Genomic DNA, 24,263 nt, shown 5'->3' with positions numbered 1-24,263 from the left:
AGAATACTAGAAATTATTCTTAAAGAAACAATACTTGAATGTGATGTAATTTAGTGTTTCAGGATTTGTAACTATATAAATGCTAAAAAAATTAAGCTAACTAACATTTTTGCATTCATAGGGCTGAGAAATATGGACCAGTTATACGTTTTAATGCTTTTCATAGAGTCTCATTAATAATATTAAGTCCTGAAGGAGTAAAGGTATGTGAAAATTGAGCATTCTTTTGCAGTTTGCTTCAAAACTGATATAACAGGCATAAGTACACTGCAGTCAGGATTGTCACTGTTAACTGAATCCCATGTTAGGCGAGGCAAATTCCTGCCAGCTTCTCACAACCAAAGTCAGTGAAAGTGCCACATAGAGTGTGCAAGAGATGTACTGTAGTTTGGGAGGCACGGCAAGAGTGCATTGGGTTCAGGAGGCACAGGAGTGATGTGATGAGGGTCAGGGAGGTACATGAGGGTGTAAAAGGTGTACAAAAGGCAGTGCGGGTCATAAAGTTTATTCTGTAAGGGTTGGAAGATTTGAATTAAGAAATGAATAATAGCAGCAAGATTATTGGCTGTTTTTATTTTGTAGAAATGGTAAAGATTTCCGCATATTTGAAGGATTAATTTTAAGATATTTGGTTTGGGGAAGGAGGATAGATTATATCTAGAGAAGGTATGAAAGTGATTTTTTTTAACCTATATATTGCTTAGAGTTAAAGTATGTTTATATTTGATTGTTTTATATGTGGGTAGTTATATTTAGATTGGGGATGATGTTTATATAACCCTGTAATCAGTTCTGGGAAGTCTGGGGGGGGATTAGGGGTGGGGCTGGCACGGAGGGTAGAAATAGAAATAAAATAATTAGGAGTTTTGATGTATGGTGAGAAGTAGAAATGTGTATTAAATTAAGAGTATTGATGTATGGAAAAATAGAGAATTTTGAATGCTCGGCTAGCACCTCCAAACCTGTCCGAAGGGTGGGAGGAGGAGAGAGGAGAGGAGAGATAGGAGGGAAGTAGGTAGGTAGTAAGAAAGAGGGCGGATGCGGGGAGGGGGTGCTGCCGAGCTGATGCTCGGCTAGCGCCCCTAAACCGTATCCGAAGGAGGAGGAGAGGGAAGGAGGTGGGATGTGTAGGGAGGTTGAAGGAGAGGAGAAAAGAGGGCGGACGCAGGGAGGGGGGCTGCCGAGCTGTTACTGAAGTTGTTATGTTAATGTATGCTTATATTTGTATTTGTATGGGGGGGTTATTTTAAAATTAATAAAAAAATTATTAAAAAAAAGGCAGTGCGGGTGAGGGAGGCTGTGCAAGATTGTAAGGGTTGGGGAGGATGGAGGGGAGTCTGTGAGGGTGCACCAGAGGTGTGGGGTTTGTGGGTGCAGTTTGGGGAGAGTGCGAGAGAAGTGTGGAGAGGGTCAAAGTAAGTTTAGAGGGGTGCATGAGAGGCACTGCTTGAGGAGGGTGCATGAGGTTTTAAGAGCGTGCATGGATTTTAGCAGGTATTAGCAAAGTAGTCATACTCCTCACTTAATCTCAAATATATATATTAATACTGTATCCAAACCTGAGACAACAAAAAGAACTCACGGTTCTCCTTAAACTTCTATATATACTCTCCCAAAATTTATTGTTAAGATTGATATGACAACATTAAACATACTCAGTAGAGGACTGATCAGAGGAATTTAATTTTAGGAATATCTGATGTCATCACAGTATTCAAAGGACGCAAGGATATATGGCCGACTTTACAATATGTTTGGTGTAAGGTAAGCTAAAGCAAAGTAATATATGACATATTAAAATGCATTAATGGTTGATCAGGAAAACCTTCTAATTCCAAGATTGCTCTGTAAATATATTTCACCTATAGCAAAAGTCTTCGATGAAAATTATTTGTCAGAATTACTATTCAATCTCAATATGAATTAATATATTGATGACAACAAACTCTGAGGTGCTGGTTTACCTGGGAAATTTCACCAAACAATAAGATGAAACCCCTCAAGGCCCTGAACAGACAGTCTAAGCCTCTAAATATTAGATCGGTAAGGCACTATAGAAGATTGTCACGGTCAGCAGCATCTGACCATGTTGAATCAAAATGTATTCACGTCTTACTTTTCATTGAAACTTTTAGCATGTATTGTCCACCAAGATTCTTTCTGTCCTGAATTGGAATGAAATAAATTGAGAAAAAGATCTTTTATCTTTATTTTAATTAATTTTATTGTAATTTCTTTGATTATTGTGAGCCACCCTGAGTCATTAAGAGTTAAGCAGTGTACAAGTTTAATAAATTATTATTTCCATTGACATCCACTACCACCAAATTTGAATTTTTAGCAGAAGTCTTATACTACTGTACATACCATGATTTCCAGTTAATGTTAACCTTAGTTTGCCAGAATATGCTGAGAGGAAGCCAGCATGTAAGAGAGAAATTAAACTCCTTGGCACACCCTTTTTTCCCCAAGCATGATTTTGTGGGCAGAATAGGTTATTGAAACTGGCTGAAAAGTAATACATATTTTTTTCCCTCTCCTTTTTCAGATTTTTAGGGAATGGTTTGGCAACCGATCATGACTATAATCATTGGCACAAACAGCGAAGAATTATGGATCCAGCATTCAGTCGAAAGTAAGGGGGAAAATTTCTTGGAATAGGCTATTTTTAAGAAGTATCATTTCAAATAGAATTAATTACTGTACATAATTCTGATTATGCAGTGAAATTTCTTTTATTCTCATTCTGTATTCTTCTGTTTCTGTATAATGTTTAAAACTATGTGAATATTCAGAATGCATGTATGTTGTAGGAGGGTAGATAGGAGATATTCTTTTATTAGTTTATTTATTTAATGGACACAGGTATATTTAATAAACCTGAAATATATGTGTAATTATAGTGTACATTTTTCCTAATGGGTTATACTGTAGTGTCTCTCTTGACTTAATTTATAAATCTATTTTTTTGTACACAAGAAAAAGCTCTTTTGAAAGCAACGTATCTTTCATTGCACAGTTACTTGATTGGTTTGATGGGGATCTTTAATGACCAGGCAGAAGACCTCATGAAAGTGCTGAATGAAAAAGCAGATGGAGAGACTGAAGTGGATATGATGAACCTGCTCAGACGGTTGGCCCTGGACATCATTGCAAAGGCAAATGAATTCCTTGTTCCCAGTAAAAGAAGAAAATATCTGTAATGCAGATGCCAGCACATGGCCATAATCAGAAGGGCTTTGTGATAACATGTTTCACAAAAAAGCAAAGGGCTGGGGAAAATTCATGTTTTACTTCACTAGGTAGTTTTATCTGAGTATGGCTTTACAATTAGTTAAAGCATAGCTAGCATCTGGTAAGGTAGGCACTATTCATAAAAAAATACATGCCATATTATTCTTAGAGCTTGTTTTTTCTATATCCTTTGCTTAGTTGCAGAGTTTTACATTACTGTATTGAGCTATTGCTGTCTACAGTTGCCATTCTCAGAAGCAAGCAACTATAAACAAAGATTTCTCATCCTGCTCATTTTTCTCAATATTATCAGGTGGCATTTGGCCTGGAACTAAACACGCTACACTGTGATCAAACACCTTTTCCTCATGCAGTTTCCATGGTCATGAAAGGGGTGAGCAAGGAACGAAATCCATTTTTCCAGGTCAGTATAGACTTTTCTCTTCCTCTTTTCAAAGCTGTCCTGTTGTTGGTCAAAAGTAGATGGTGGCCTTTACTCATTATTTTGGCCTTTACTTGTTCATAATGCAAATGCCATAAGTCTCCAATCAGAAATTCCAGCAGTGGGGGCCAAAAAATATTGTTCTCTGTGTTGTTTTCTTTTGTTCCTTGCTGAGTGGTGAAGCTGACAGTCTATGCAATTACACTAACAGTCCTGTTACACCAAGTGTTGACTTTGCTGGCTAGGAAGACACATCTGGGGGGGTGGGGTGCCACCTTGGAGAAATCAGGCTAGCTGTGCTGTAGTAAAACTTGTTAAGTTCATGATTGAAGGTATATAATTAAAAATAGCAGTCTTCCAATATTTCAGGGACTGCCACAGAGGAGGGGAATTAACCTATTCTCCAAAGTACCTGAAGGCCAGACAAGAAGTAACATTTGGAAAATTATCAGAGAGAGATCCTACCTAGAACTAAGGAGAAATTTCCTCACAATGAGAACAATTAATCGGTGGAATGGCTTGCCTCCAGAAGTTGTGGGTGCTCCCTCACTGGAGATTTTAAAGAAGAGATAAGACAGCCATTTGTCTGGAATGGTATAGGGTCTTTTGCTGAAGAGGGGGTTGGACTAGAAGATCTCAAAAGCCCCTTCCAACTCTGTTATACTGTTACTGTAAGTTTGTGCTTTTGTATATTTATGGAGTAGGAGAAGATATGAGATCAGAACTGCAAGAGTGTCAAGTTCTGGCTGAGAAGCTCAAGGAAGCAGCTTTCCTTTTCCCAGATTTATAGCCTTGTTGAGAGAGCTAAGTTGCATAACGAGTGTGAAATAGGATCTGGCTGGTCTGAAAATGTATCTGAATTAATTATGTATGATTGGTCCAGGCATGGACTACCTAGAAATACCTGATCTATGCACAAAACAGTTTGCATGCTGAGTGTTTTGGACATACCTAATAAGAAACAAAGAACAAGAAAACAAAGTGTAAAAAATTGTGTACAAGAAAAATTTATATGTTCAGGTCTACAAATCCCCAACCCGTATTAAAATGATATATTTACAAAGTTCTGTAATGTAAGCACTACTTCTGATAATGTTTTGTAGGAATTGTGGTCTGATTTTCCTTAACTAGAATTTAACCATGTATTTAGACTTTAGCAATAACCATTCATGCTGACAATCTCTTAATAATAATGTTAAAGAATGCTCTCCTTTTTATGACGATTTTTGTTATTTGCTTAGTACCTGCCGAGGAATAGAAAAGAGGTGCAGGAGATTCGTGAAAGTGTCAGATTGCTGCGTTGCACTGGAAAGGAGTGTATCACACAAAGGCTCAAGGCCATCCAGAATGAAGAACCTGTCCCATTAGATATTCTCACTCAGATATTGAAGAGTGCAGGTATACAATTGTTTTCTGGAAAAAGCTTAATAACTATGCATTTACTACTTTGATTAGATTAATATTTTATAGTAATTTCAATTTTCTAGAGAAACCCACAGTGCATTGGGTTCACATTCTAGAACAGGGGTGTCAAATTGCCGGCCCGCGGGCCGGTTTCATCATACTGAAGCCATGCCCACCTCATTGCTGGCAATGCAAAAAGAGTCGCGATATGTTGCAATACGTCACGTGACGTGGCGAATTTGACACCTGTGTTCTAGAAGCTGACAGGTGCTGTGCCACAGGTTCCCAAACAATACTTCTTTGGAAGAAACCTATTTTATGGATGGATTATATCCTGAGAATTTTTTCTTTGAAAGACAGTTAACCAAACAACAATGTTCGGACCAAAGTAAAGTTATAAAGAAAATTCAAAATGCAAATAGGAGAGATCACACAAAGAAGCAACCAGCTGTTATAAACTCTAAGGGGAAGAAAAAAACCGCTATTATATACTTTCTCACTTTTTCATACCTTTAAGGGAATAGAAATATGTACTGTTTTGCTTAGTGCAGAATTGTTTACATACTACTTTTCCAACTTCATATCAAATGTAGATGTCATTGCCATCCTGCAATGTTTTTGCCTCTAGATATAAATGCATGCCAAAACCACAGATAACTCTTTCTGTTTGTTCTGCTTTGGTTTACTTTCAGAAGCTTTCCCAAGAAATGTTTATGAAGATTATAAACAATTTCCCAAGAAATGTTTATGAAGATTATTAATTAGATAATCAAAACCTTCAATTTTTGAACCAGTTGAAGAGAGGGAGGGTCCTTTATTTTCAAAAGTTCAGTTAATCAAAGAAAGTCATTATGACAATGCAAACAAGAAAATTACAAGAAGCAAAACACTCTAGTGTTTCAAGTTCAAATTTCTTCACTAGATTTTTCAAATCTTAAAATGAACTTGTTAAGACTATGTTTGAGTGTATTTATATTGTATAGTTTAATTAAATTTTTCATCATTAAAAATGTCAAAATGAAATTTAATAAGATTGCATTTTTATAAAATATTTTGAGAATTATTTTCTGCTTGTGTGTCTTGCATCTGGAATTAGAATAGAAATTAGAATAATAAATAGAACTGGTTTTATGCATTCTTTAAGAGTGCATAAGATATTAATCTCTTCCCTTTTGTTCATCTGATATTTCTTTGAGTAGCCCAATTATGCTTCCAAGGTAGGCATTTTTAAAATGCTGCAGAACTTGTATTAATACCCTTTAGTAGAGGTATAATGCTTTCTTCTGTTACTTTCTTGTCTGTGACAGATCAGGAGGAATCTGATGATGAAAATATGATAGACAACTTTGTCACCTTTTTTGTTGCAGGTTTGTAAATCTAGTACCCTTTCAATTTACAGCTATCCCAATTTAACAAGGAAAATGTCTTCCAAGAGTATGCCAGTACACTGTAAATACTTCTGAATTGGTGGGATATGGACAGCAGTTGGCTTGCAAAGTAGACTTGCTTGGGATAAAAACTGGACTTTGGTTGGACTTTACTACTCTTAATGTAAGCAGAAATGCTGCATGTGGTACAGGTTCAACTAAGTTGTTTTTCAGTGTCTCTAACTTACTAAAAAGCACAATTTGGAAGCCCCAGTTAATCAAAGCTGTAATGACTGACTGGGGTCAAATCATTTATTCAGAATAAAAGAAAAATTAATGATAAGCTTACAAATTTAAAGATGCAAAAAATTTTTTTTTTTTTAAATACTGGAAAATAAAAAAGAAATGTGAATTATAAGATAGAGATGACAGTTAAAGTGCAAATATAAGTGATAAGCCAAGAGAAAGGCCTGGATAATGACACTTTATTAGATTTACCAAAAAGGTTTACTAAATGTACTGGGCCGCAGCATGCCAGCAACCGGTCCGCACAAACAAGCAAAGACCCATCCGTGGGATGCAGGCAGCACACAAAACAATGCCCCCTCTGCGCCAAGGAAAAACCTCTCCACGGAACCGGTCCCTGGTAGCCAAAAAGTTGGGGACCTCTGCACTAAAGTCTCAAAAGGCTTTGGATGGGAAAAAGAAAAAACGGAGAGAGATCTAATCTACAATAACATCTGACTGAATTAAAGATCAAGATTGCTATAAGCAAAAGGAAGGAGTACCTTTTGGTTTGTTTGATAACGGTTAAAATAAGACATTGCTATGAAATTCTGGGAATCCTTGACAGACTTTTTGCTGACACCAGGACCAAAATGTTAATGATTTGCCTATGGATAATAGATTAACCTCCCAACAAAAATTAATGGGAGATGGATGTAGAGCAGGGGTGTCAAACTCAATTTCATTGAGGGCCGCATCAGCATTGCGGTTGCCCTTGGGAGGGCAGGGGGGGGTGCGGCCTACTGGGTAGACATGGATGGAGTGGGTGTGGCCTACTGGGTGGGTGTGGTCAGCTGTACATCATTCGCATCAAGGGTGCCTGTGGGGGCCTGGGCAGGAGTGGGACAGATCTGAGGGTCTCTGGCAGAAAGGGGTGGGACCAGGGCAGAGCCCATCAAGCCAGATATGTGAAGTAGGTGAGGGCCATTTGCTGGCCACTTCCAGGCGATGGTGCATTTTTTCATTTCTCATAAAGGGTGACACCTCCCCAGCACGTACCCAGGGGGCGGGGCCGACGCGGCAGGGGCTGGTTCCTCGCTGTTTCCAGATGGCCTTGTGGTGCTAAGACTGAATGCGTTTCAGCATAGATGGCCACCACAAAATTGTACATTGGCTCCCGGCCGGCCTGGGCCAGGGCCAAGGCAGCGGGGGCCGTTCCCTCACTGTTTCCAGGATGGCTTCGTGGGCCACATGAAACCACTTCGCGGGCCGCATCCGGCCCCCGGGCCTTGTGTTTGACATGTCTGATGTAGAGGAAGATTTGGAATTTGCTTGGAACAGAGTGAAAAGAATTATAAAGTGGCACAATAGTGCCTGAAGCTACATGGATTTTATGAAAGCAAGGATAGTTTGCTAGGCTAGAAAGGTATGGAGAAGTGTTGGTGCAAACTAGATCAAGCTGTTTCCTTTTCTTATGACTTAATTTCTTTGGCTTTCTATTTCTTTCTCATTCTCTGGACTTTGCATAATCTTGCTTATTCTGGAAGAGAAGTTGGGATGCACATAGCTATACTGAACCGAACAGATTCTTACCTTGTCAGCGAAACAAGCATCAATAGCCAGCTTTCCGAGTTTTGCTTAGGTGTTTTAAATTTCAGATAAATGTAAAGGCGTTCATACTTAAAATTAGGTTGCTGAAAACTATAGGCACTTCACACACAGGTTGCTCCCATATCAACTACACCATCCTGCGATCTTGTGCCATCATGCAAATGCTGGTGCTGTATAGAGCTTGGAGTAGGCCAAGGGTAGGCAACCTTGGCTCTTTTATGACTGGTGGACTTCAACTCTCAGAATTCCTGAGCCAGCTGTGCTGGCTCAGGAATTCTGGGAGTTGAAGTCCACCAGTCATAAAAGAGCCAAGGTTGCCTACCCCTGGAGTAGGCTCACTGAATTCTTGCCTTACTTTTCTTCCTGGCTCTGAGTTGCAGCTGCTCAAATAGATCCTGTAAGGGAGATGTTGATTGGATAGCTTTGCTACTCTGTAGCCCAGGAAGGACTTGTTTACTCAAAAGCTAACTGAACTGTTTGTGTATATTTTATGTCATTTTGTCATTCTCTCTTAGAATAAGCAAGCAAAAACCTGCTGGCATCTGTTTTAATATGTGGGATCACTGATGGATGGCTTTTCTCTGGTCACATTCTGTAAATATTGATTGATAAAGTTGGACATGTATAGTTATATTTTTAAAGAGTCAGGGGTAGTGGTGGTTCTTTGCCTCTGAGTCCGTTTTTACTCTCAACACTACTTTAACACAATTTTGGGGGTAAGAGATTGTGTTATTAATGTCATAAACTCACGATTCCTGGCAATATCGTTGTCACTCCCCTGGAAATATTTCAAGTTGGAGTACGCTTATAATTTGATTATTTTAAGCTATAACTGTATTTTTTTCAGTTAATAAATTGTTATTTTCCATAGGTCACGATACCACTGCCAATCAGTTATCTTTTACCATCATGGAATTAGCACGGCACCCAGAAATAGTTACAAAGTAAGTATGCTGTTATACTGTTTATTTTTCTGAACTTATATACGATTATATTTCTTCCCAGGCTGAAGGTTTTTTTTAAAATGTTTGGAGCCAATTCAGACTGCCCTTTGGTTCATTTAGAGTTTCCATACTCCTTTCATAGTATACATGCTTTGCTTTCTGATTGTTGTGATTTGTTGGAAATTGATTATATTTGGAAAGACATCATCTTCATCAGCAACAGAACTATTGGGTACGTATCTGTGGAAGGATGAAGTGCCCTAGAACATAAAAACTGTCAGTGGTTTTTTTTTTCCTCTGTAAAGGTCTGATGTCAGGTAGGCATGTAAAATTGACTATCTGGCCTACTGCATTTTCAGTGATAGAACAAAAAGGGGGGGAGGAGTTAAAATCACCTGCAATCTGGCATGCAGATTTTGAAAGTATAAGAAGCCAAAGAAGATAGGCAGGAAAAAAAGGGGCGGTATTTGTGTTTGAAGGTGATGTTACTGGAGTGAAAAGCATTGGGATGGGAATATGAACTATGGAAGCAGTGGCTGAAAGAGCCGGAAAGCAGACAATCCATAACCAGGAAAAAGAAACCAAGAAGAAGCCTAAGGCAGCTGAAGTCAAAGGAGGAATCTAAAAAAGAGCCAGCAGAAAAGAAAATGTAGTTTGGACTATAAATGGTGGCAGAGAAAAGACAGAATAGTTCAGGTGCTAGGCATCTGGATAAGTGTGTGTTAAGAAAAGAGGTTAGCATTCCTGGTCTTGTGCTGTAGTTGGGAATCCCAATCCCAGCAGACTATAAAGTGGTCCCTTATAAAATAAAGGAAAAGATATGTGAATATGTAAATCTGGTTTGTGTACTTTTTTGTTAGTGTATGTACATATAGTCTTTGACATAAAGCAGGTGATTCTCATGACCAACCCAATTTTGCAACCTTTTCATAATGGATATTAATTGAACCCTGCAGTTACAAAGTGACTGCTATAGTCATTTAGTGAACACCCCAGTTGTTAAGCCAAGTAATGGTTTGATATGGGCACACTTTTGCCAAAATCCAGAAGCAAATCCATCATAAAGTGAAGTCACATGACCATGGCTGTAAAGGCATCCCAGTGACCAAAGCTTAGTCATGTGACCATTGGAGGGCCCTGACCATCAGAATTTGGAATCTGGGTCATAAGTAGCCACAAGGGAGATCTGTTTGGCTTTGTTCTTATGCATTCCTGCCTCTGACAATCTGCATGGTGGCACAGAACTATGAAAGTAATTAACTGTTTTGAATCTTGAAAGTGGGTGGTGCATATGCAGGTATTTATTCACTTGCCTACTTACTGTATATGCAGACCACCCCAGTCACGAGACTCCAGGCTATATACAACAATGAAAACAAATAGTTTAATTATAAATAACTGCTAGTCTCATCAAATAAAGCATTATCTACATTCGCAATTAGTCAATGGGTTTTGGCTAAACCAAATTTTCTTCTGCCATTGCATTTTAGACTTCAGGCAGAAGTCGATGAAGTCATTGGTGTGAAGAGGGACATTGTCTATGAAGATCTCGGGAAACTGGAATATTTATCACAGGTACACTTGAATAATAAACCTACAGATAACCCAAGTTTTTGACCCCGCCTTCCTGTGCTTCTGTCTTGATAGTAAGAGTGATAAATTTATTTCTGAAAACAAATGTGGAGAAATGGCTCTTGGCATCATTAAATGCCATGACAAAGGCATTCTGAGATTTCGATGTTGTGAAATTTCTGTAAGAACATCTCTGTAAGGGCCTTCTCTGTGGGAGCACCCACCCTCTGGAACGAGCTGCCCCCAGAGATCCGGGTGATTCCGGATCTCCCCTCCTTTCGCCGCGCCCTTAAGACTTGGTTATTTCAGCGGGCAGGACTGGCCTAGGGGTATTTTAAATTGGTTTTTAACAAAAGTTTTAGTATAAGCGGCCTATTGAATATCTATTTTTAATTACTTTTAAATTTTGTATTATATCGTATTATTGTTTTTTAAGTTGGCTGTAAGCCGCCCTGAGTCCTCCGGGAGAAGGGCGGGGTATAAATTTAATAAAACTAAAACTAAACTAAACTAATTACAAAGTGAAATCTTAGCACCCAGTGCTCATCTTTAAACAATACATACAATACACTATTTTTGCTTAGAATTTCAGGTATACAAATGACTGGACTCTTCTTGTATTGGGACATTATTTTTATGATTATTATGATTATTATTTAAATTTAATATAGGTGTCCACTCCAGTGGACCCTAGGCAGCTTAACAAATATAGTAATAAATTAAAACAATTAAAAACATAAAATGAAATAAGACAGCCTGGACTAAAAATAACCATTAAAGCAAAGCACGATGACTCCCTCACCTCTAAACACATTTACCTTAGGCCTGGGACCACATTTTAAGGGCTTTATGGAAACACTGAAGTCTTAGGTTCTGTAAGATGAGTACATTTACCAGGGGGAACCTGGAGCACACCTAATTCAAATAGGCCAGGTGGACAGGAACAATGGGAGTAGGGCAGCTCTTAGTCAAGACCACCCACTGCTATGTATAGAATTCAAAAATGTATTACAATGCAGTAATTTATGATGGTGTTATAATTGTAACTAACATATTCATTTACTATGGGCAATGCACACTCTTGCCATTCATGTTCTGCTTCTTTTTTCTTTGGCTCTGATAATCCAGAGATAGAAGGCAGATTCCATTTTTTTAAATTTAATACTAGACTGAGAGACTGAAAAGCACCAGTCATTTCTTTCCAAAGGCTGGTTTTATGCCCATCTTGTTAGGAAGGAGGTTGATTGGTGCAGCAGCTCTTAAAGTAGAGAGGAAACAAGAAGGTGATAGCCTAAATAGAAAACAAATTCTTATTAATTATTGTTAGATATATATCCCACCTTTATTTTGTGCAGCTCAAGGTAGTGCAAGTAATGCTCCTGTCTTCAATTTCCCTTCAACAACCATCCTGTGGAATGAGTTGGAGTGAGACTGGCCCAAAGTCACCCAGCCAGCCTTTATATGTCAGCCAGGTTTAGAGTTCTCGGTCTCTTCATTCCAAGCCCAGCACCTTGACCCCAGCACTAAATTGACTCCCTGATATATTGTTTATGTTCAAAGACCCAAAACTGCCTGAATGGTGCTCCCACTTTTCAGGCTTAGAAGGCATCAATAGACAATCACAACACAAATGAAACTTCTTTACATGGCTAGTTGAGGGATGACATTTTTTATTGGTTAAGAAGAATTCCTCAACATGGTGACATGGATTTTCCATGGCACATGTGCTGATTCATCTTAGTGCTCGTTTGCTTTAGAATCTACCATCTGATGCAACGTGTAAAAAAAACTATGATTATTTGCTTCAACTCACACCATTTTCAAGAAAAGAAAAGAGATCCATTTGCGATCTCTTGCTGGATTCCCCATTGATTTTGCTTATTGGAAGCTGGCAGTGATGGTTGCAAATGGTGAGTATGTGACTGCAGGACCCCAGGACATAACAGTGAGTAGGTTGCCAAGCACCTAAATCACAATCAGACGACCACAGTGCAACTGTGATGATTGGTCATAAGTTCCCCTTGTTCTGTGCCATCGTAACTTCAAATGGTCACTGAATGTGGACATTAAGTGAGAACTACCCGTACCTACTTGCCCAGGTTTGGAGCTGAATGTATATCATTTAATGTGTTTCTGTAGTTTGATGGTTTTAATTCTTATAATTTTTCATAATTCCATTTATTGAATTTTATCTGGCCTTCAGATTACTTTTAGTGAAAAGTGATATATAATCTTTCTGCAATATCATACCAACTATTAAAAGAAAAGCTGGCTCTTATTTACAGGTTCTCAAAGAAATCCTACGGTTATACCCACCAATTCAAGGCACTATACGCTGGACAGAGAAGAAAAATGTAATTGAAGGAATTGACATTCCAGCAAATACCACCCTATTTGTGAGTTCCTGGAGTCTTCTGTCATATATTCCACTTGAATGATCAAGAATAGAAAGCAAATGTTATGAATGGATAGATGACTGGTCAATTGTCCACTAATGTCAAAATGGATCTTATATCTAACTTAGGCTCAAATCCATAGAACATTGAATTCAGTTCATGGCTTACTGAAGGAGTGGCTGTGTAGTCACCTTTGAATACATCTAGTGAAAGGGAGGCCATAACTAACTGCTCTGGATTATTGATTCCACTGCTAAACTGCCTCACTACTGATTTTTTTCCCCTCAACATTTAATTGGAATTTCCCTTTCTATAACGCAAACTCATGTCCTACATTCTGTAGAGGACAACCTTGACCTCTTCAGTGTGATTTCCTTTCACAGTGAAGAGCCATGGTGGCACAGTGGTTAGAATGCAGTATTGCAGGCTAATTCTGCTGACTGCCAGGAGTTCAATTCTCACCAGCTCAAGGTTGACTCAGCTTTCCATCTTTCCAAGGCCAGTAAAATGAGAACCCAGATTGTTGGGGGCAATATGCTGATTCTGTAAATCACTTAGAGAGGGCTGTAAAACACTATAAAGCGGTATATAAGTCTAATTGCTATTGCTTTCAGATATTTGAATAGTGCTATGATTTATTTGTGAGCTTATTTATACACACACATATACAGACAGACAGACAGACAGAGTTTCCAAGGACAAGATAATCACATAATCCTGAAATTAAAATAGCAAGGATTTGTTTAAGGCTAACCCAAAGGCAAGCATTAGAAATTCATTAAAATATGAATTTGCCCACACCTGTGAACAGCCCCAGTTGTTTTCAGGTGGCTTTTACATTTATCTGCCGATCTCTCTCTTCCCTTAATAGTTCAGTACCTATGTCATGGGACGCATGGAAAGATACTTCAAGGATGCTCTGACCTTTGATCCTGATCGATTTAAGAAAGGCAAATCAAGGTGATCTCTGTGTTTAAAATTCTTTAATCTGAATGTTTGAAATGTTATAAAATTATTAGAAACCTTTGTATGCAAATCTAATTATTTTCAAAGTCAAGCAGAAAATACCATAAACCTTCTGAAGCGAAAGGAGGGATTTTCAAATAGATTGCTCTAACTTTCTTCAGTAAACATGCCTTTCCTGCATAAGTGATAAGAGTCATCCTTTGATTAATGTAATCATTTGATGCTGTCTCTTGGAGCTTGATGAAGACATGTACAAGTCTTTTGACATAGTAGGACCATTTGTGATAATTGTCCCTGTTACACCAGATGTTCCACATCTATGTTGGTGAATAACTTTGAGATGTGTGTTTTACTAGTTATTTAAGAATTACTGATGGAAATTAATTTTAGGGGCCTGTTCATCTCTTAAAATTACAAGTAAATGTCAGTATTGATAACATTCTGACACATACAGTAATGGTATTGCTAAATGTCTAGGGAAAAAAATCCTGAACCAATCTGTTGTTCTTTATTTTATCAAAAGGGGGTTTAACAAAAAAGGTTTTTATAGCATAGAGAAAATATCTCACATTTCCTAAAACTGCAAATTAAGCTGCTTCATGTGGTTTCTTCTAGACCTTATTTTTCCTATTTCCCATTTTCGCTGGGACCTCGTTCATGTATTGGACAGCTATTTGCTCAGGTGAGTAAGATACTTGCATTAAGAATGCCTATTCCAATACTAGTACTTGTTCCTTTTAAAAGAGAAGTGGAGAAGTTGCATATGCTCTTGATCCGTTCTTCCAGCCTCTAGTGCCTTCCAAGATCCTAATGCCAAAATAGAGCAGCTAAAATAGGTGGGTTCACCCTCCCCTAGGAGTAACATATCTATTTTGCCTTAAACTATACTTACCCCTTCCAAAATGCCTCTTTTTATGTAGCAAAACCGGTGAAGTAATGCTATAAAAGCTACACTATCTAATCTTTAAATTCATTTTTTCTGTTCCTTAAATTTTCATCACTTTGAAGAATGACTAAGGAGATAGGTCTTGCTTTATATTCAGCATATTTATATATGGTAAAATTGGCAATGGGCAAATCAGAAGGTTTCACAGTTGCATCAAAAAATGTGGTGCTAGTTTGGGGTTTTTTTTTGTATTACTGTTTTATGTCACTGATGGTATATATTGTTTTATCCTTGGGCTAGGAATATACCAGAGTTTGGCTTAAGATGGTGACATAAATGTTTAATTCAACATTGTATGAGAAAATATGCTGTTCTGTGAACATTGCATTAAAATTGTATCCTCATGCTGGAAACTTCTTAGTCATTGTAGTTTTAGACTAGTGAAATTGATTAAACATCAGCTGGGATGAACAATTGGATAAAATTATTCTTAGTTACAGATAGTTGTTATTTAATGACTGCCCTGTTTTGCAACTGTTCAACATTATGACAGTGCTGAAAAAGTAAATTTACATCCAATATTTGCACATACAACCATTACAGTGGTCCTGTGATCACATGATTGAGATTCAGAGGCTTCACAAGCAGTAGGCATTTATAACCATCACAGAATCCCCCAGTCATGTGATTGCCATTTGCACGCTTCACAGCTGGCTTGCTACAATGAAGAAGCTGGTAATAAAATTGCAAGTTGTGATCATGTGATGTTTAATGACTGCAGGTGATTTGCTTAATGACCTCAGCAGACATTAAGTTGCAAGCCCATCACTGTCACATGATGTCTCTCTTAATGGCCATATAGCTTAGCAACAGAGCTGCTGGTCCCAATTGTGGTCATTAAGGTAGGAAGGATTATTTATATTTATTCTAAGTACATTTGTGGGAAAGAAGAAATTAAATTCCATTAAATTAAGGAATATAATTCCTTCTATTCCCCACCATCCAGTCAGAGCTGAAGAAGCTTCTTGGATGAGAAGCAAAATGTCTTCAAAGAAAAACAAGAAAGTCCAGTTGCCGCCTGAAAAAGTTCCATTAAATTAACCACAAGGAAGAGAATCATCTTTCCATCTTTAGTCATACTCCCGGAGCTATCTGGGAAAAGTAATCCAGCATACCTTGAAAGCATTACATCATAAAATACAAAATATTATATCATAAAACACAGGTAGACCTTGCTTACTGACTCCCTCCTTCAGAGACCATTCAAAATTATGATAGTGCTGAAAAAACTAACTTTACAACCAATGCCCTAATTTGCAAACTTCATAATGTCTGTCAGATGAGTGCCATTATAGTCAGTACATATCCTCTGCCTGACCTGGAGTTTTCTCCCCATTCCCTTGCAGAGTGGAAAGGTTGAAGAGGAAGGGATTACAAGAGAGTAAAAAGGCACATTATGGGGAAATACACATTTAAAGGAATGTGGTGGCTCTGGTAATCCCAACCACACTTTGGTTAGGAGTTGCAAGTGCACTACATAAACAATCCTGTTTATTCCCCATTTGTGCCTGTTAGTTATTTTGTAATCTTTTCCTCACTAATCTCTTCTTTGCAAGGGGTGGAAAAGAAAAAAAAATCAATCTCTATGCATCTGCATTGTGCCTAACTTTTCTCCCACAAAGTGCAGAGCAGAGAGATTGGAGAAGGAGGGGTTACAAGAGAGTAAGTAGGCACATAATGGGCTGTTTGTGTAATGCAGTCAGGTCTGCTGATGCCACCACATTCCTTTCAGTGTGTATCTTCCATTGAGTGCCTGCTTACTCTCTTGCAATCCCTGCCTCTTCAGTGAATGTAGATAGAATTGGTTTCTTGCTAATTATACCAGTGCCAGGGGAACCATTCCACAGAGTGATGGATTGGGGAAGTTGAAGTGAAATCTTTAGGAGGCAAAGAAAAACTGAAGGTGTGAAACCTGTTAGTCATTAAATGTGAGCAGCTGCCAGCCAGATATCCTGCACTGAGGTGACCATTTCCAGGGGAGTGGGGAAAAGGAAAGTGCAGTCATCAATTATGGTCACTAAATAAGGACTATAGATATTGTAATGTGCTTTCCTTTGCCCCATTCCCCAGGTTCTGTAGTCCTTTTAAAGAAACAAAGGGAATGTGAATGAATAGAGTTGTAAAAAATTAAGAGAGATTGTCAATATCTGTTTCAATTTTCTGTGAGTCTCAATCTCTGTTTTGAATGGACTTAATCATTGAAGCTTGGATTACAGCTGCTCTTGGAATCCTAATTTGTTCTCATGACCATATTAACATGCATCTCTTCAGTTTTTGAATTAGGGTTTTTAAAAACTGCACATGTAATGAAAAATTATGGAAGAGCTCAAAATCTAAAAAGTGTTTATTTGATAAACTAGCTGTACCCGGCCACGCGTTGCTGTGGCTCAGTCTGGTAAAAGTGTGTGTTGCTTTTACGTCCAACAGATGGCGCTGTTTTTTTTAAAAAAGCATGTTTTTACCTGTCACAGGTGTGACATCTATATAATATAGGTATATAAAAACACGCGCGTATTCGAATGCAACGTTGTATCAAAATTTCAAAGCAATCGGTGAAGAACTTTCGGAGATTTAAGATTTTGAACAAACGAACATTTACATTTTTATTTATATAGATAAAAAGACTGGAAGATTTGAGCAGGCATTGAAATCTATGACATCCCAGATGTTGGTTAAGGTCTTAGCAGTCCCAACTAACATGGCCAACAGTAAGGGGTAAAGGAAGCTAATGATCAGTCTCTGAATGAAGTCAAAATGTGTGTGTGTGTGTTTTAAAAATATATTAATCCTTTCTTCTTTTGTTTGTTTTGTTTTCATGCAAGATGGAAGCTAAAGTGCTGATGGCCAAATTTCTGCAGAGGTTTGAATTTGAGCTGGCTGCACCACAGAGCTTTAAAATTGTAGATCTGGGAACCTTGAGACCACTTGATGGTGTAACATGCAGACTGAAACCACGACATCAATTTAATTTTTAAAAAGAGGAAATACTGTCATTTGGGCATTTATGTTCACAATATTTTTTAAACTGAACTAGAGTGTACTACAGAGCATTTTAAACAGCAGTTGAAAGGTTGGTTATGGTGTTTACAAAAATAATCATGTCATGAAGGGGGACAGATACTGGTCTCTACATGCAGTTTGTCTTAATAACCAGATAAGTCTAGGCACCAGGCTCTGTCTCTCTTTTCCAAAGATGTCCCGTGGCCGCCTGCAGTGGGTGATTGGGGGTGGTACTGGAAAACGATTCCAAGGGCTTTCTGGGTAGGCCTGAGCTTTAGGAGGAATCCCCTTAGAGTGAAAGATGGGGAACAAAAGAAAAAAAAACAACGAAGGAAAGGGCATGCACTTGGGCCATCCCTCACTGGAGGAAATTGGCTAGGTGAGTCTTGTGGAAATGTCCTCATCAGCCTATGGAGCAGATTCAGAGTAGGGCCCGCTTCCTCTGGGGGATTGGCCAAATATCCCCATATTAGCAGGAATAGTCCCTTTCCCTTGCCTTTCTGAGGAAATCCTCTTACAAAAGTCCAGTTTCACTTGGCCTAATCCTGTCTCCAAGAGCAAACCCCAGCTTTATGAGATCACCGCAGGCCCCAGACTTTCAAAGGAGGTAAGAATGGGCTGGGGACCATCGCTCGTATGTCACTAAATGAAGGCTAACATCTGAAAATTGCAAGGCTGATCCATTGCTTTCAGGCTTCCCAGAAATCAGAAATCAGCTATGAAAATGGAAATAATTCATAATTACCCTGACACTCCTCCCATTTAGAGCTGAATAGCTGCTAGTCTGAACTTCTTTACCCAATTTTGATACTTGTCTGAATTCAAAGGCTTCATTAATATATCAGCCAAATTATTTTCTTTTTGTGAATCCCTGTGCTACCAGTCTTGCCTTGTATTGCAGTTCATTATTTTTTTATAACACCTTCTTTTTTATACACCAACTTACATCCATGGCCTTTTTTCCTTCTGGTAATCTCATGGGTGAGAACACTAGATGCACATCCATTGATTCCATTCCCCTGTCCATGGCCTCTTTCCATTTTTCTCATTCTGTTTTCAGTAAGGACATCATTTTTTGGTAATTGCGAGGTTCATAACACATACTACATACTTTAACCTCACTTGCCTTGTATCTATCAGGAGGTACTCCTTTATTAATTTGTTCCGACCTCCTTGGTAACACCTGTTCCTGTGCTTCTGTGTCTTCACTTTTCATGTCAGGTCTCTCTTCCTTTATATTTACAGTTTCTGACCTGCTACCCATTTTCTCTGATGATGGGTCTTCTGTAGCTCGTCCTTCCTGAGATCCATCACTATGTGATGGAATAAACACCTCTGTGTTGGCATGTACTCTATCCCAATTACTATGCTCTACAAAACTGGCAGAACATGAAATTACAACTTTCTGAGTTCCATCAGTAAACCTATAATCCTTGTATCCTGGCTTATATCCTATAAACTTCAGTTTTCTGATCTTTTTCTGTTCCTTCCTTCTAATGCTCTTAGGATTATGGACCCAGGCATAACTACCAATAGTTCTTAGGTGAGCCAATGAGGGTTTCTTACCATATAACAAAAATATGGAGTTTTGTTCACAGCAGAAGGAGCGTTGGCTTACCTGAACGCCTTTTCTCAACATGATGAGGAAGAATCCACCAATGGGTTATTTCAGTCCTACTGCCCAATCAGACCAAGTTGTCAAGTTGTCACGCCTCCTCTTTGTCTGGGACTTCCCAGTTTTCATAGACGGCGTAGCCAGTGACAATAGTTCGACGTGATGACTCTCGAGCAGGCAACAAATAAGGTACAAGAACAAAAAAACCCAACCCGGACCTGACTGACTAACAAACGGGAGGGCGTGGATTCTTCCTCATCGTGTTGAGAAAAGGCGTTCAGGTAAGCCAACGCTCCTTCTCCAACATGATGGCGGAAGAATCCACCAATGGGACGTACCAAAGCAACCGGAGTCCCTAAGGGCGGGAGTCAGTTGTGGCCGGGCCCCCAGACGGTGTGACTACTTGTTGCAAAATACGCCTACCAAAAGCAGCTTCGGCCGACGCAAATTTGTCCAAGCGGTAATGTCTAATGAAAGGCAAAGGCGATGACCATGTCGCCGCCCTGCAAATGTCCTCAATGGACGCCTGGCTTGCCCATGCCGCAGTAGTGGCAGCACTGCAGGTAGAGAGAGCCGTCACGCGAGAAGGAACAGGCAGGGCTAGAGAGACATATGTGCTGGCAATACAGGCCCTAATCCATCTACCTATGGTAGAAGTTGACGCCTTCTGACCCATTGAAGAAGGCTAAAAAGACACAAACAGAGCTTCTGACTTACGGAAGGGCGCCGTACGCTTGATATAGCATCGCAAGGCTCGCCGTACATCAAGCGTGTGCCATTGTCATTCCATGTCATGTGATGGGTGAGGACAAAAATCTGGAAGAATGAACTCTTGTGCCCTATGAAAAACGGTATTAACTTTTGGAATAAAGGAAGGGTCCAGGCGAAGAACCACCCTGTCCTCATAAAACGTGCACAGGTCCTTCCTGACCGACAAGGCAGCTAATTCCGAAATGCGCCTGGCGGAAGTAATTGCAATCAGGAAGGAGACCTTGAGAGACAAGTATCGCAAGGAACACGTTTTGAGAGGTTCAAAGGGAGATGAGGTCAAAGCCTGAAGAACCCGAGGCAAGCTCCAAGAAGGGTACCTATGAACCACAGGGGCCCTACTATTAGTGACTCCCTTGAGGAAAGACCGTATTGTGGGGTGCCTGGACAAGGATCCTGATGAATCCCACGAGAGCACTGAGGAAAGTGCCGCTAACTGCGGACAGTGTTGGGCGCCAACCCTTTTTTGACACCCTCCATCAAATACTCTAGCACCCTGGGAATGGTTACCTGTGACAGACTCACGTGATTCCTGTCGCACCAACGACAAAAGTCCTTCCACGTATGGTCGTAAATACGGTTAGTCGCCGGCCTCCTGGCCGCTTGGATCATATCAATCACCTCCGCCAAATGCGATTCCCTAGTCAGGGTGCGGCGTTCAAATGCCAAATGGTCAATTGAAGCCATTGGGGGTCCGGATGTTGAAGATCCCCCTGCGCCAACTGTATTCGGCCGTCGGGGATCCTCCATGGGTTTGAGACTGAAAGGCTCACCAAGTCTGCAAACCAAGGCCTTCTGGGCCAGTGAGGAGCTACAAAGATCACCTCCGCTTGCTCCTCCAGGATCTTTCTGATAACTGCTGGAAGCAGAGGTAGTGGGGGAAAGGCGTACAACAGGCCTTGTGGCCACTGGCTGCACAGGGCATCCGCCCCCTCTGCCCCTTGGGAGGGGAACCGAGAAAAGAATCTGGGCAGCTGGGTGTTCCCCGGTGTGGCAAACAGGTCCACTATCGGACGACCAAATCTGTCTGAGAGTTCTCGGAAGACATCTGGATGTAACATCCACTCCGAGTGATCCACTAGCGTCCTGCTGAGGAAGTCTGCCTGCCTGTTTGCCTCTCCCGAGATATGCTCGGCCCTGATGGAAAGCAGGTGTTTCTCTGCCCAGGAGTTCAGGGCTTGAGCCTCTGTCATGAGAGACTTGGACGGGGTGCCCCCCTGATGATTTACGTGGGCTTTTGCAGCCACGTCCGTTAGGACTAATACCTGTTTCCCCATGATTGATGTTTGAAAGTGCTTGAGAGCTAGGTGGATTGCTTTGAGCTCCAGCCAATTTATGCTGTGTCTGAGGTCTGTCTGTGACCATTGACCTTGAGCCATCTCTGACTGCAGATGTGCACCCCAACCGAAGAGACTTGCATCCATGGTCACCCTGACCCGACTGGGCTCTTTGAATAGAGTCCCCTTGTGCATGGCCGATGAAAGCCACCAGCCGAGAGAGAGGCGCACCTGATGAGGAACGCGCACCAATTGGTTGGATGTGCTGGTGTGCCGTCTCTGATACGGGAGCAGGAACCATTGAAGGTCCCGCGCATGTAAGCGGGCCCATGGCACTATTGCAATACAAGATATTAACTTCCCCAGAAGTTGAGAAAGTGTGGCCAGTGACACGGTCCTGCTTCTGCACACTCTGAGTGCCAGATCCCTGATGCTCCTGCATCGCTCCTCTGATAGGTACATGTGACAAGCTTCCGTGTCTATCACCGCGCCCAGATGTAGTAGGCAGGTAGAGGAAGCCAACTGGCTCTTTTTGAAATTTATCAGGAACCCGTGTTTCTGAAGGGTGTTTATTGTGAGGGCTAAGTCCGACTGGGCGTCTGAGATCGACAGGGACTGGATCAGAATGTCATCCAGATAACACTGTACCCGGATAGGGACTAACCTTAAATGAGCAGCCAGCACCGCCAGTATCTTGGTGAAGACTCTGGGTGCTGAGGATAGGCCAAATGGAAGAGCCCTGTACTGAAAGTGGCGGTTGAGGTAACAGAATCGCAGATATCTGCGATGGTCCAGGAGGATAGGGATGTGTAGGTATGCCTCCTTTAGATCTATGGAGGTCAATAGATCCCCCTGTCTTATGCTGGCTAAGATGGACTGTAACGTCTGCATTTTGAACCTCCTGTAATAAAGGTGGAGATTCAGTCCCTTGAGATCGAGGATTGCCCTCCATCCCTCTGAGGACTTCGGAACTACAAATAGAATGGAGTAATACCCCTGTCCCACCTGATCCAGGGGGACCTCCTCTATAGCCTTGATGGAGAGTAAATGCTGAATGGCGTCTTCCATGAGTCCTCTTTTTATGGAGTTTCTCATGGTCGGGCAAGACACAAAATGATTCCTCGGCATGGATTTGAACTCCAGGGACAGGCCTTCTGATATGGTGCGCAGAACCCAGGAGTCTGTGGTCATGTCCTCCCATTGGCGGATAAAACAAGTAAGTCTGCCGTTAGGCACGCAAACCGCTCACCTCTGAAATTCAACGAGGCTTCCTCCTCAGCAGCAGCCGAAGGCAAGGCAAGGGCTAGGCATAGAACCCCCCTCCCCCACTGTTCGAAGCCAGCCACTCAGCTGTGCTTCGGGCCGAAAGAGCTCCAGCGAAGGCAGCTCCGCAAAAAAAAAAAAAAAGGCGGCTGCAAGTCTTTCTGACCGGGCCCGGTCAGAAACGAAGCCACAAGGCTTCAAGGTGCGGCCAGCAGCCAGAGAAGCACGCACGCACTGGCTAGGGGGCTGTAAAGTTCAAAGCCCCCTTCAGCGAAATGAAAGAAAACGAAAAACTTCCCCCCACTTTAACCTGAGAGGGAATAGCTCAGCAATTTTAGCTGAATTCAGGGAAGGGAAACCACCCCACCCCCCAGTCCTGGAGGGGAAACAACCCTGAAGGGAAGGGGAAGGGGAAGGGAATAAGTTTTTTTTTTCTCTGAGGGGAATACCTCTACTATTCTCCAATATTTTAGAAGAATCCACCAATGGATCAAAGAAAGAAAAATCTAGCCTGACCTGCTCCAATAGTCACAGAGAGTCAAGTTATCACGTCCTCGTGGGCCAAGACCAAGATGAAAACTGGGAAGTCCCAGACAAAGAAGAGGCGTGACAACTTGACCTGATTGGGCAGTAGGACTGAAATAACCCATTGGTGGATTCTTCCGCCATCATGTTGGAGAACTCTATAATCTATTTAATAATAGTTAGCCGTTTTATGGCTTCTCCTCAGTACCCTCTACTCATGCCTGCATCTGCAAATAGTGTGTCCTTCATTGTCTGTAATATGCCATTTTTCCTTTCAGCTACTACGTTTTCAACTGGTGTATATGGGTTTGTTTGTCTGTGTCTAATACCTAGATTCTTAAGCCAACGTTGACAATTGTCTGATGTGGAGTTCCACATAGCGTTCACTGGCCAGTTTTAGCTAATTCTGTCTTCCGGACATCAGCCTTCTTCAGTCCATGGCGATTAGAGGGCTACATGCTGCAAAAGAGACATGCCACTCAGGAAGTCCTCCAGAGAATTTGCAATTCCAGCCCATCTCCTTTGCTCCACCTTTGGGCTCCTCTGGATTGACTTTAATTGCCAAGGGACTTCCCTTCTCAACTTTTCAACAGAGTGGGAGGGAATCGCTTGGACTATGCCCTAATAGCTACAATCTTGCCAATCTCGCATTCTGAAAGTTTCTGACAAATGTTTCTTTGTTCCACTATTCAGTTTCTTGAGATTCCC

At 40.7% G+C, this 24,263-nt stretch overlaps 1 protein-coding gene across 1 annotated transcript in view; it reads left to right on the top strand.

The window, feature by feature from the left end:
* Nucleotides 1-18,294, top strand: part of LOC107291347 (cholesterol 24-hydroxylase) — a 24,801-nt gene extending 6,507 nt beyond the window's left edge. Inside the window, exons 3-15 of the mRNA XM_015820343.1 lie at nucleotides 122-203; nucleotides 1,691-1,764; nucleotides 2,549-2,635; nucleotides 3,020-3,158; nucleotides 3,548-3,658; nucleotides 4,918-5,074; nucleotides 6,388-6,447; nucleotides 9,155-9,227; nucleotides 10,718-10,802; nucleotides 13,085-13,195; nucleotides 14,067-14,155; nucleotides 14,777-14,843; nucleotides 17,930-18,294. Coding sequence (XP_015675829.1) covers nucleotides 122-203; nucleotides 1,691-1,764; nucleotides 2,549-2,635; nucleotides 3,020-3,158; nucleotides 3,548-3,658; nucleotides 4,918-5,074; nucleotides 6,388-6,447; nucleotides 9,155-9,227; nucleotides 10,718-10,802; nucleotides 13,085-13,195; nucleotides 14,067-14,155; nucleotides 14,777-14,843; nucleotides 17,930-18,082 — 1,288 coding nt within the window. The 3' untranslated portion in view covers nucleotides 18,083-18,294. The remainder of the gene's footprint in view (nucleotides 1-121; nucleotides 204-1,690; nucleotides 1,765-2,548; nucleotides 2,636-3,019; nucleotides 3,159-3,547; nucleotides 3,659-4,917; nucleotides 5,075-6,387; nucleotides 6,448-9,154; nucleotides 9,228-10,717; nucleotides 10,803-13,084; nucleotides 13,196-14,066; nucleotides 14,156-14,776; nucleotides 14,844-17,929) is intronic.
* The last annotated feature ends 5,969 nt before the right edge of the window (nucleotides 18,295-24,263 follow it).

This window comes from Protobothrops mucrosquamatus, unplaced genomic scaffold, assembly GCF_001527695.2.
Source record: "Protobothrops mucrosquamatus isolate PMUCROS unplaced genomic scaffold, P.Mucros_1.0 scaffold_154, whole genome shotgun sequence".
Lineage (NCBI taxonomy): Eukaryota > Metazoa > Chordata > Lepidosauria > Squamata > Viperidae > Protobothrops > Protobothrops mucrosquamatus.
This window is presented reverse-complemented; position numbering and strand designations above follow the sequence as displayed.